Below are 13,336 nucleotides of genomic sequence, written 5' to 3' on the forward strand. Positions count from 1 at the left end.
AAAATCTAATATTAAGTGAGTATAATTACTGATTATATTCTTTTAATAATTTAAAAGATCAGTTTAGTTTAGTTTAGAGGTATTGGTATTGGTATCGGTATCGATATCGACGATCCTGGGCTTGAAAATATCGGTATCGGATCGAAAATAAAATAAGAGGTATCGCTCATCCCTAGCTTTGAAACATGAGGCCTTTTCACTCTAAACTGATGCTCATTTCACCACCATTCAATTGTCTCTGAGAGGATCTGGCGCCACCTAGTGACACGGAGGTCTGTGTTTATGGTAATGTCACTCTGACACTCACCGGCGGTCTTTCCACCACAATCCCTGCCAGCCGCTGTGACTGCGGCCCTGCTGTCATCATGTCAAAGCGGTTCTGCTCACGAATCTGAAAAGATCACAAGAAAGCTCTTTAAGACTCAGTGACATCGATGAAATGGTGGATAAGAGTCCTGATGGACTCTTTTAACAGACTGCGATCCGGTTTTTCCACAGTTATTAGCGTTGTAAAGTTTTTACGGTTTCATTTTTTTTAAATAAGTAATGTTCATTCAATTTCGGTCATTTACTCACCCTCAAGTTTTTACAAGCCTGTATGAGTTTCTTTCGTTTGGTGAACATAAAAAAAAAAAAGATATTTTGAAGAATGTTGGCAACCAAACAGCTGACGGTAGCCATTGACTTCCATAGTATAAAAAAAAATACGACGGGAGTCAATGGTTACCATCAGCTGTTTGGTTATTAACATTCTTCCAAATATCTGTTGTGTTCAACAGAAGAAAGAAACTGATGTTTTGAATGGCATGAGCAAGTAATAATAATCTCAATATATTTTTTTCTTTATTTGGAAAGTCACAGAAATGCTATTGTAGATTTTTTCTTTTGCTTTTGGAGCAAGTGTGAATGCAAAAATGGTATTTGCCTATTTCTCACCTTATTTCTCCTCTCCAGAACGTCACTGGGGTTTGTGTTCAGAGGAACAAACTGGTTGGGATCTTCAATGCGGATCGGAGTCCCGCTGGTGTTTCCACCATCATCAGACTTCATCCACTGCACAGGAGGAGTTAGAGAAAGAGATTTAGTACAGAATTCAGGAAGATAAATACAGGCTGAGATTTCATTCAGAGTCGGTGTAAAAGTCTAGGGACTGCTGTTTTGAAAAAGTTTTAAAAAATTCTGTCAATAAACTCATTCACACCAAGAACAAATTTCTGCCATGAAAACATATGCTCAAATGTCTAGTTTTGAGCTAGATTCAGACTTGGCTAATTCTGACATTTCATTCTTGGTGAATAAGCAGCACAGTTAGTACTAAAACACGCACGATGCTCGTGGTACATTCTCACTACATGAGGTCATGAACACAAGAACTTCATCTCCAGAGCTGCTCTGAGAGTCAATTCACCAATAAAACGATCATCATATATAAACAGAAAGTTCACAACAACCTGTCAAAATAATAGTTAAGTTTATAACTTGTGACAGAAATATATTACTACTGTACAGTAGATTATATTTCTCAAAATAAATAATATAACAATTAAATTATTAACACTATTTTATAATCACAATTTCTTCCCTTAGTTTTAATTTTAACAGAGAACCTCTGCAGTGCAGCAATTTGTTTGGCAAATAAAATTTTTATTTGACTACATTTTAAAAGTTTAATTAAATTGTTAATGTTTTATGCCTTTAATTTGTATCGAGTCATAAATCCAGAAAATTAAAACAGACATCAAAGAATTTCTAACAAAATAAAACATTTTACAGGACTCAATTATTATAAAAAGCTCTACAATTTTAAAAAGTTTTATGAATGCAATTGAGAATTGAGTAGACATGTTTTATGATTATTAAAATTTTATTAAACCATTTAAATGGAAATAAGGAAAATAAAACAAAACAGAATTTGAAAAAAAAAAAAAATAATAATATTTGCATCTCTAAAGATGTAATAGTTGCTCAACTTTTCATGATTTCAATTCATTAGACATGCCTTTTTATTACTTTAAAAAAAACTATTAAAATACAATTAAAACGGAAAACACAGAACTTGGGAAAAATAAAACAGAATTTGGAAAAAAAGGATGTTACAAATGGCCCCAAAAATGTTTTTTTTTTTGATAATGTATTTTTTAAACTTTTAATAAATTGTTAAATTATGTAAGTTTCATTATTTCAATTAAATAGAAATGCATTTTTATCAACAACATTTAATTTAAGCATTAAAATGGAATCCAGAATAATTAAAACAGGAAAAAAAAAAAAAAGGAATTCAGAATAATTTCATAGGGCCCTAAAAATGCAGCCAAAAGCTGTAATACTAAAGCCTCGACCACTAGAGGTCAGGAGGGAACTGTGTTTGGCATCAGGCTTGAAGGCAGTGGCGGCCTCCAGTCAACTGACAGAAGTTATGAGACTTCAAAAGTTTCTGTGATGACAGAAATACGAGTTCATTTCATCTGCCATAAAGTACGCTCAGGAAATAACCACATACTTGCTCATCCACAAAATCCTGTCTGATAAGAAAGATTTACTACTTTTACAGCAATTCCCTTTTTTTCCCATTCAAAAACTGGATTGCACAAATCTCAGATGGCCATAACAGAGATGAGCTGAGCCTCACCATGGTCTTGGTGCGTCCGTTCTCCTCGCTCGCCCCGTCCGACACGTTCACCTTCATGTAGCAGTTGGGTGAATTGAGCCAGCGTGTTTTCTCTCTCTGCTGTCGTTGCTGCAGTAACTTCAGAGGGAAGCGTGGAGCGTCGTCGTCGTCGAACATGAACGCCGTCACTGTCGCAGGAATCTCCACTTCGCTCTTGTGCCGCGGCTTCTCCCGCACAATGGGGTGCCGGTACGTGTAGCCTGTCCTGTAACCCTGAAAGGAAAACATAAAGGTTTATAACACATGAAAAATAGAAAAAGTATGCAAAATAATTTTATAGTTGAAACAGAAAAAAAAGTTTGCCAAAGAACAAAACCCATAAATACTATCTATGAACAAGAACTACAAATATGCACCAAACTACAAATAAATAAATAAAAAACACAAAGATAAATACAAATATAATTAATAATGAACTAAATTAAAATGCTAATATTAAGATAAATGCACAAAATATTTAAAATAACAATTTTAATATATAGTACTAATAATGCTATTACAATTACAGTTAATAATAAAAATAAACTAATCAAATTCTAGAAAATATAAAGATGAGCAATTTTTATATTTCATTGCTTTCGGAGATAAATTACTCAAAGGCCTTTTATGAATGAGCTTAAATATATAATAATAATAAATTGTTTTATTAATTAATACATTTTATTTAATAAAAATGTATTATGCAGTTCATATATACATATATATATATAGAGAGAGAGAGAGAGTTAGTCAATAGTTAGTACTTGCACTTATGAAATATTCATTTTAAGCTCTTTCATAAAAGTGTAGTTACAAAAATTTAACTTACTAGAATGTTTTATTTCATTTATTTTAATGTATCATTAAAAATGTCAATAATACTATTAAATGTAATATTGCGTATGCATTAATATATACATTTTAAATCATTTATTAAATACTACATATTTATAACTATATAATGATTTATAATGTATATATTCTTAATACATACACAATAATAAATTGAATAGTATTATTATTTAAATATTCAATAATACAAAAATGAAGTCAAATTAGTAACAATAAAAACAAAACTTAGTCCTAAATCATTTAATTGCTTCAATTCATACATATATATATATACATACATATACATATATATACACATATATATATATATAAAAATTAAAAACCAGTTAAATTTTAGTAACTATGAGGACGAGACCTATTCTTAAATTATTTAAATGCCTTTTATGAATGAGCTTAATGAATAATTCAACTGTGAATTATTCAACTGAATTGGTTTATATAATCAGCCGCTGCTTGGAAACTGACTTTGCAGAAAGAAATTGTCAACTACAAAAGGCGCTTTTTAAATCTGCGTTTCAAGCACATTATGTAACCAAACGCTGCAACCGTATTGGTTCACTGAGAGCTGGTGACGGCGGCTCACTGAGCGACACACCATATCATTATCATCTTCCACATCACTCCATTCTTCTGCCGCGGCTGAGAAAAAAAGACTTTCCACATGCTTGCGTTCTTCCCTATCTCACACGGACCGAGAGAGAGAAAACAGCTGGAGAAAGAGACCGACAGAAAGAAAGAAGAGAGAAGAGGTTTGGCTCTCTCTCTTTATGTCTATCTCCGTTCGTCTGCCTAATAGGAGAGGAAGGAGGGCGGAAAAAGACTAAAATACGAAGAAATAAGTGATTTTGCAGTCTCTCCGCTGTGATCATTCCTCTCAAACACAGCTGGACTAGTAGTAAGTAGTCATTTAGCAGACGCTTTGGGCTGTTTTTGGCTCGACGGCTTGGTCTAAAGCGGAGTTCATATCCACTCGTCCGCTGTATCTGTCTCTCACTGGCAGCGAGTCTCACACAAGCACTTACCAGGTTGTCCAGCATTCTCATGAGCGACTCGAACTCCAGCTCTCCCAGCCTCCACTTGTGCTGAGAGCCCATGTTGACCCCGGCTTCTGCCACCCCCTGCGTCCGAGATCTGTACTTCTCCAGATCCAAGACGATCAGGTTCTCCACTCCTCCAGCGCACGAGAACGCATTCACCTACAGAGAAATGTGCAGATATTTTACAGAAATGTAATGGTTTTATTGAAATTTACTGCCGTATCAGCTTACAGACACATAGTAAACAATACAAACTTATTATAAAATAAATACGAACATTTTATTAAAATTCAACTTAGAAAAAAGACTGTAGAATATGCTGATACAGTAGGATGCATGTCTTAGTGTAATACTACTACTAATTATTAAAATGGTATTTTTTAAGGAACATTTACACAAATTTTCCATGATTTAATTTTAGCAGTAAACCTCTGTTGCACAGCACTTTGCCTTAAAATTAAAGGGGTGGTTTAATTTACATTTAATTAAATTGTTCATGTTTTACACCTTCATTTGGATTACCAGAAAAATTATAATACACAAGATGGAATTTCTGAAAAACAAACAAAAAAAACTTTACATTTCACAGGGACTTATTGTAAAAAATAAAAATATATATATATATTATTTAAACCATCAATACAGAACACAGAAAAAAAAACAGAAAAGAAAAAAAAAACAGGAATTTGACCAAAAATAAAAATAGAAAAATAAATAAATAAAATAAACATAATAATAATAATAATAATAAAAACTTCTCAACTTTTTCCATAAATATTTCATAAAATTTAATTTGTTAAATTTTTTTAATTGTTAAATTGCTTAAGTTTCATGATTTCAATTAATTAGACATGCTTTTTGATAACTAAAATTGAATTTAACCATTAAAACAGAGCCGAGAAAAATGTAAATCAAGTAAAACAGAAAATTTAAAACAAGGAAAAAACAAAACAAAAAAACTTGTATGAAAAAAATAAATGGAATTTGGAGGGGAAAAGTTTTTCTGGGTCCGTCTTACAAAATAAGCCCTTCAAAGTTTGTGCTTAATTTGTAATCATTGTCTCATCACATTAAAACTTGGGCAGACCAAAAACATGTTCTACAGACAAGTTAGTGCTACAATACTAACATGTTGGTTGCTCTTTGCCCTTCAATAAATGCCTGTGAGTCAGTCTAGTATGACCTATAAGATATACACAACTTGGTATAGTTATGTTTCAATGGACTACAGCCATCCGAATTACCCAAACAGCACCAGACTTTCTATTAGCCATGTGTACTTTTGTGTTTAAAAAGCTTCACTAAAACCCAATAAACTGTGAAAGTCTATGAGAATTAAGAAAGTTTCACCTGTATTTCACAGGCAAACTGAGCGTTGTAAATGTAGTGAAAGGCCTCTTCAATGGTCTCTCCGAGAGCTACAACCCCATGATTCCTTAAAACCAACACCTGCAACACACACCACAAATACGTAATTATCAAGCACATTTACAAACGGCATTTTTCACTTTCACTCTCAATGACATTAGCTATGTTTCCATCCAAAGTCACGAATTAAACTTATGCGCAAAATTGGAATATCGCATAAAACATCTGCGAATAAAGCGAGTTGAAGAGAACAAAATTGTCACTTCCTGGTTAACTTGCGCTAAATATTACGAAGAAAAATGTAATTTGCTGCTGTAGGAGAAAGCACTGTATATAATTTTTGTATACAATAAATTACGAGCTTCAGAGTGCAGAGACGAATCACGGTCATGTTATCTTATTTTCGGAGCCTGCTGTTTGGTAACGCAGTTCTGGGAGTTAATTATAACAAAGCATTCTGACGAGACTTTGCTCAAGAATTTTAGAACGATAAAACTAGCATTTCGGTCCGTTGGTTGGTCCAGTTTTATGTCACATGTCTTTTTTGATGCGCATTAAGGAATTTATTCGGTAAAAGTGTTTCCATCGTAGTTTATGCACGTTTTCTCACCAGTTAAGAAATGTATCCAACTTAGTTGAGCGTTTACGGTTTTTTGTGTGTGTACATTTTTCGAATTTATGCTCATCTTGGTGTTTCCATCCAACGTTTTTTTATGCGATATTCTAAAATGCGCATAAAAATAGGTGGCTGGAAACATAGCTAATGACAAGCACAGGAGGTAGCTCACCTTCGCTGATGGTCCGAGGGCTTTCTGCAGCTCTATGCGCTCCTCTTGCTCGTCCAGACTGCCTTGGTAGTTGTAATAGGCAATGTCACCCAGGATCAGAGCCTCCTGAGAGATGGGCAGAAGGCCGCACTTCATAGACGACACCTGACATGACAGAAGAGATCAATGCAAGTCACGGTGATTCACAGTTATAATGTCAATTTCAGCTACATATTACTTAGGAAATGTTGATAGAGCATGTGGAGCAGAAGCAGGCATGACTGGACGGAGACTTACGGCAGCAGTGGCTGGTGTGCTTATGTGAATGACGCAGCGCACATCAGGTCTCACGGAGTAGATGGCAGCGTGAGGGCTGAAGCCAGCCGGGTCGATCTGCAGGTTGGTGGAGCCCTGATCGATCACGTCACCGAGAATATTCACCTTCACCTGGAGAATCAAAGAAACACAATGGAGTTTATCACTGAAGATGATTGTAAAAATGTAGGCTAAAGACATTGAACCCTCCCAAAACCCCAAAAACTGTGAGGCTACATAAGCTTTATTAAAGAAATTCATATTAGCACAGATACAGCATCTGATCGCTCTTTATTTCCACATCCTACACTATCTCTCATTTCCTATTAATCCTGACACTGAAGGAACCCTCATCTGAGATACACAGAGAACCGGTGGATGATTCAGTTAATGTTTTAAATAAGCCTCCAGTTCCTGGTATCGTCAAAAGATGATGACCAATGGGGAAATACTCCCCAGCCTCATACAGATCATATTTATACACGGCACTGATATCACGTGACTGTTCTGACACAAAAACACACTCCCCATCTTTCTCATGCAATTCTTACTGCAGCGCTTACTAGCACATCCCCACAGGAAGTTGGTCCACTTCTGTTTCTGACATATCTGCTGCATTATGCCACCACACTAATGCTAATGGACTGAAACAAGACCTAGCTGTTCTCTCACGAGATCTTGCATCTCATTTGGAGAGAGAGTTGTAATTTAAAGGTGGTTTTAGTTAATGATGTAATAAATGCTAAGAGTAAGGTAAATCCCAGAGGAAAACTAAACTTATGTGTGGTTTGATTTCTGTTGACATCTTTCTTATAAAACAGTCCAGCAAAAACATGAATAGTCATCTTTATAAATAAAGCACATTCCTAGATTTTTATGGAGTGAAATAAACACTTTCAAACAGGGCACATAAGCAGCATAAAAAGGCAAAAACAAAACTACAAGTTGCATTTCCTGTTACATGAACATTTGGAACGGTTTACAGCAGTTGCTCCACAGACATGACATCTCATGCCACATTATGTAAGAGTTACAGTGATGCTTGCTTTAGCAAAACACTACTAATCAACATTGCTCATACCTGCGGTTAGGGAATTGAACACACTTCTTAAGATGCGGCCACGTGTACTGTTCTTTGGCAGGTTTTCATGGGTAAAATCCAGTCGTTTCCATAGAAATCCATGAGATTGGGAACTTCCCCATGCATTTTTCTCAACAGCTTCAGGTTGAATTCACCATGTTGACCAACAGAAAGCTGCTTGGTTTGAAAGTGACGTCTGTGTGAGATGTGCGTCATACGTTGAAACATTACTGACATTATATAATGGACATTTTTAGCCTGCAAAACTTTGCTAATGTGCCCATACTTTTATTTTTCAGTAGTCTTAAACTTTGGTGTGTAACCCATCCTGCACAATGTGGGCTATGAACATTAATAATACCCCAAATTGTTTTTTTTATTTTTTTTTATTGTGCATTGTAGGAAAGGCCCAAGTGATAGTAGTAAGTTGATAAAAATCAAACTTATTGCAATATTAACCAAGCTCACAAAAACATGGGAATGTTCACTGCATGAACAAACATGGAAACATCAATGACACACCCAAAGTCTTCCAGGTTTGAAATGTTTTTGTCCAGAACAATATGTAATCATGTAATCCATAAAAGGTAGCCTAACTGTAATCTGATTTAAAATGTAATAATTACAAGTGCTTAATTTTTGGAATCTGATTACATAATCCAGATTACATGTAATCAGTTACCACCCAGCACTGCATATAAAATTCATACACTACATGGTTGAGTACATATCACATAAGTACATAGTGTATAAATGCACAGTGCATAGTGCGTACTTTGGGATGCAGCTTATGCACTATATACTCAACAGTCTAGGAATTATGAATTATATATGGTTATTTTGCCATCCAACACCATTCTGATGGTGATCATTAAGTGCATCATCTAGGTATTTGAAGACACTTTTCGGGAATTATTACTAATATCTAATTATCACACTATTTATACCACAAAATGGCTTTGAAGAGTGCATAAGTAACCAAATTGGGACGCACCTATAGAAACTTGGCTTTTGACTACCCGCAACACCCCTGCATCAAGGCACAGACATTTCTCTTCAAGAAGTGCTAAAATCTAGTGTTAATGTTATGTTATGTCGCTGTTAAGAGGGTTTAGTGAAATGAGTGTAGAAGGGAGAGTGTGAAAGTGAGTGATCGTGTAGAGGGTTAATAAAACTCTGACCCAGATTGCTGGCCTCATTCCAGCGGGCACCGTCCCCACGGCCACGCCCACAGAAGAGGAGAACAGGAGCTCTGAATGACTGTGTCAGCAACACTGAGATCTCGCTCTATCGCTCTCATACACACAGTCAGAACATACAGGATTTTTTTGTCTCTATGCAAACGAGATCGGTCTTTATCTAACTCTCACTGTCCATGAAAACAAAAAGAAACTGGACAAACCTGTACTGGCTTTGATCCATGCATAAAAGGTCAACATGCACCTATTATGAACGACCAAAAAATCTGATCTGCCCTAATCCTGAAATGGCACAATGACTGAGTGTATTTTTCATGACTGTGAAAAATGTGTTTGTGGCACTGGTCGTAACTCAAGCCCAAACACAATTCAGCATAGCGCTGCATTAAAAACAGCTTTAGCCAGCACAAGAGTGTGGATACTGCCACTGTTCGCCTCAAGCGCTTTCAGTTCTGTTCCCCGAGTCATAAATGCTGCATGCAGGAGGACAAATGTGCTTCACAAATCTGTTCCAGTTTTAAATCACCCGATTGGCAGGAATTTGTCAAAACAGCATCCACCACGAGCAGCGTGTCAAAACTCATTAATACGCGAGCGGGAGAGAAAAACGCTCAAAAGCGAAACCTCAAGAACTGGTTCGGTTCTATTCGTCACCAACTAACTTGTGGTTTGCAGATATGAGCCAGAAGTGAACTCTTAGCAAGGGCGTAAATGCAGTCGCAAATGCTTGTATAAACTTGACATGTGCACTTTTGTTATATGGCGGTAGTAAGAAAAAAAACCTTGGTACTTACCATGTTACCTTCAAAAGTGTGTTGTTATTAGGGTGGTTAGCTATAAACATATTAAAAGCTTTGACTTTAACAGAATCTGATTTGACTCCAGATCCAGTGTGAACAAGTGTAGACAAACACCTTGAGTGTTTTTGCACAAATTAATTGGTCCACAAGGTGGCAACAATATCTAGGGCTTTTTCACAGTTGAAAAAACCAGAATAGACGGAACGAAAAACTACTGGAGGCGAATATGAAGAATAGACTTTCGTGTTTATGAGCGCTTGTGTGGGTTAAGATATACACTCAATTCTAGTTTAAATGAGTACAAAGACATTTTTAACCGTTCATAACTTCTGGAGAGATATAGCACAGACACTGGACAAAGATGATATTTTCTAGTACACTCTAGTGCAGGGGTGGTGAACTCCAGTCCTGGAGAGCCGCAGCCCTGCAGAGTTCAGCTCCAACCCTAATTAAAACTCACCTGCCTGTAGCTTCCTAATAACCGTTCAGACCTTGATTAGCTTGTTCAGGTGTGTTTGATTAGGGTTGAAGCAAAACTCTGCAGGGCTGCGGCTCTCCAGGACCGACGTTCGCCACCCCTGCTCTAGTGTGTTGAGTTCACACATGCTATCAAATGGTGTATGGGCTACGTGTTTGGCTACTCACAGTATACTTTGGGCTTTTTTGCTGGGGTTTTCCAGGACCAGGATTAAGAACCACCGCAATACGATAAGAAAATAATAAGCATGAACAACTACAGGCACTAAAAGCCTCCGACGGACATGAACACACAAGCTAGTACAAATCCAAAACCCACTCTGAGATTTCAAAGAAATAACCGGCTGATTAAGCACATGCCACACATTGGCAACGAGCACTGAGCTCAGTCAAGGTCCGCCAATGCATTCCCTCTGTGCACAGCACATATCAGACTGCAAAAATCCCAAACGCACAAAGGAAAACACATATTATTAAGCTCTAGGCAATATTATTGTCTCATTAATAATTTAATCAGACTGCTAGATCACAAAAAAAAAAAAGCCAAAGCAGCACAAAATATAACCTGAAGTAGGGCTGCACGATAAATCGCATGCGATGTTTAACGCGCATCTTATCAGTAAAGCTGGTTCTGTAATCAGCGGTAAATCTCCATCACCTGGCTATCAAAACGGAAACATTAAGTGATTATTTATCATTTAACCAACTGATAAATGAATTCCGATGGTAAGAACCGCACAAGCCTGAATCCAATCTATTTGAAGTCTTACTGGAATGTAAGTTCAACTAAAGCCACCACTCAAAGTGACCCCGGCAGCCCTGTGGTGTGATGCTAGAGCCGTTCCCAGAACCGCTATCAGGCTCTGCCATGATAATGCAAGACAGACAGTTTGTTTACCAGATTGGACGCAGAGGCCTCAGCGAAGGACAGTCCTCTGGGGATGATGAGGATATGATCCTGCTCCTTACTGACACGAACCTACAAGTTTTAAAACACACAAATAAGCAGCTGTTTTTCCTCTCCTGATCAAGTTAGCTCAGGGTTTCTTCATCTATTCCAACAGGCATCCGGATACTTTGATATTTCCTTCTTTAGCACACCTGGTTAAGCTATTCAGCAGGAGTGCAGATGCTGTAACTACAGCATTATGAAGACAAAAAGCATCTTTGTCCATTAACAGCCATTCAAAAGTAGACATGTATAATTTAATAATAACAATTTAATTTGATGATGAATGGGAAAGCAGATATCTTTCTCCATGTATTAAACTGGGAGTGTCTGATTAGTGGAACTATAATGTTTATCGCCTGCAGGAATAGATTGCGAAACCCTGGATTACACAATGTACATCATTCACTTTCACTTCCTTGTTCTACAATATTGACACCAAAAACAAGTATAATATTTAATCTGTGGCAGCGATATTAATTATAATATGCTGTGCCTTACTGTAACGTAACAGCTTGTGAAGTGGGCCCAACTGAACAGGTCCACTAGTCTGTAGAGGCTGGCCAGTTTGCAGCGGATCTGTTTCTCTCCCTTCACCATAGTACTGGACTCCATGCTGAACATGTCGTTTATTGGGGTCACCATGCCCAAACCTGAGAAATAAGAGCAACAAGGGACAATTCAAGAACAGGTTTGAACCATTTTATAAGATGGACTTCACTTAAAGATTTATTAGCCCACTTAAGCGCACAACTTGAAACTGATATTTCTATACTGCTGTCATGAGAAAATGGACAACAAACGGGTGTAAATCGATACCTTGATACTAATCAAACTCAGACTAAAAGCAAGTGCTGTGTCCTGATTAACTGACAACACCTTGAGAGTGTCCATGAAACACTGATATGCCTGAATCTAATAAAGATGTTTTTAGTTAAGACTGATGTAGTTTATACAGCTAAAAACACTGCTGTAATCAATTTACCGTAGCTTATTTAGAACCTTGAGGGATTCTGGTCAAAGAACAGTAAGGAAATCGAATAATGTTAAAAAAAAAAAAAAAAAAAAAAACTCAATTCAGCCATACAAAAGATCCAGCTACAATAAACACAGTCAGCACTTCACATCAAGAATACTCAGACTTTTCAGAATGGCAGTTTGTATATTACAGAACTCTAGTTGCAAAAACATTCTAGAACTCATTCTAGAACTCCAGTTGATTACGCATTCCAAAACTCTTTCTTGAATTTCACTGTTCCAGAACTCATTTCAGACCTCCAGTTATTACGAGTATTAGGAAATCATTCTCAAACGCCAGTATACTTTCCATTCCAGAACTCTTTCTTGAGCTCCACCTGACTAAACGTTCCAGAATTCGTTGTTAAACTCCAGTTCACCAGAAACATTCATCCTTGAACTTCATATGACTAAATGTTGCAAAAGTGTTTCCAGAACTCCACTTTACTAAACATTTCAGAAATCATTCTAGAGCTCCAGCTGACTTAACATTCTAGAACTCAACCTTGAACTCCAGTTGACTAAATAATCCAGCACTTTTTCTAGATCTCCACTGACTAAACGCTCCAGAATTCAACTTTGAACTCCAGATGGCTAAACATTCCGGAACTCATTTCAGACTAGGGATGTGGGCGACGACTAATTTGACTGTCGTTTAAACGAAAGTTTTGTATCCGACTAGTCGACTAGTCTAAAAGCAAGAAACCCCCAAAAGATGGTAAGAAAAAAAAACATCTGTGCGTGCGTGTAGCATATATAATAGCCTATATTTGAAATACTTAAAATATGAATCACACTGTCAAATCCCTCAATGAATTCCACTTGCC

General features: G+C 36.6%; 1 protein-coding gene across 3 annotated transcripts in view; it reads right to left on the reverse strand.

Moving 5' to 3' along the window:
* The window catches only part of LOC107717656 (gamma-adducin-like), a 95,218-nt gene that overhangs the window by 6,945 nt on the left and 74,937 nt on the right, over positions 1 to 13,336 (reverse strand). For all 3 annotated transcript variants that reach the window (XM_016524472.1, XM_016524473.1, XM_016524471.1), the window contains 9 exons: positions 11,994 to 12,145; positions 11,442 to 11,522; positions 6,969 to 7,118; positions 6,693 to 6,836; positions 5,887 to 5,985; positions 4,522 to 4,695; positions 2,630 to 2,881; positions 937 to 1,053; positions 308 to 391 (listed from right to left, as the gene is read on the reverse strand). In XM_016524472.1, the coding sequence (XP_016379958.1) occupies positions 308 to 391; positions 937 to 1,053; positions 2,630 to 2,881; positions 4,522 to 4,695; positions 5,887 to 5,985; positions 6,693 to 6,836; positions 6,969 to 7,118; positions 11,442 to 11,522; positions 11,994 to 12,145 (1,253 nt within the window). The remainder of the gene's footprint in view (positions 1 to 307; positions 392 to 936; positions 1,054 to 2,629; positions 2,882 to 4,521; positions 4,696 to 5,886; positions 5,986 to 6,692; positions 6,837 to 6,968; positions 7,119 to 11,441; positions 11,523 to 11,993; positions 12,146 to 13,336) is intronic.

The sequence above is a fragment of the Sinocyclocheilus rhinocerous genome, unplaced genomic scaffold, assembly GCF_001515625.1.
Source record: "Sinocyclocheilus rhinocerous isolate Xijiao unplaced genomic scaffold, SAMN03320098_v1.1 scaffold633, whole genome shotgun sequence".
NCBI classification, from domain to species: domain Eukaryota; kingdom Metazoa; phylum Chordata; class Actinopteri; order Cypriniformes; family Cyprinidae; genus Sinocyclocheilus; species Sinocyclocheilus rhinocerous.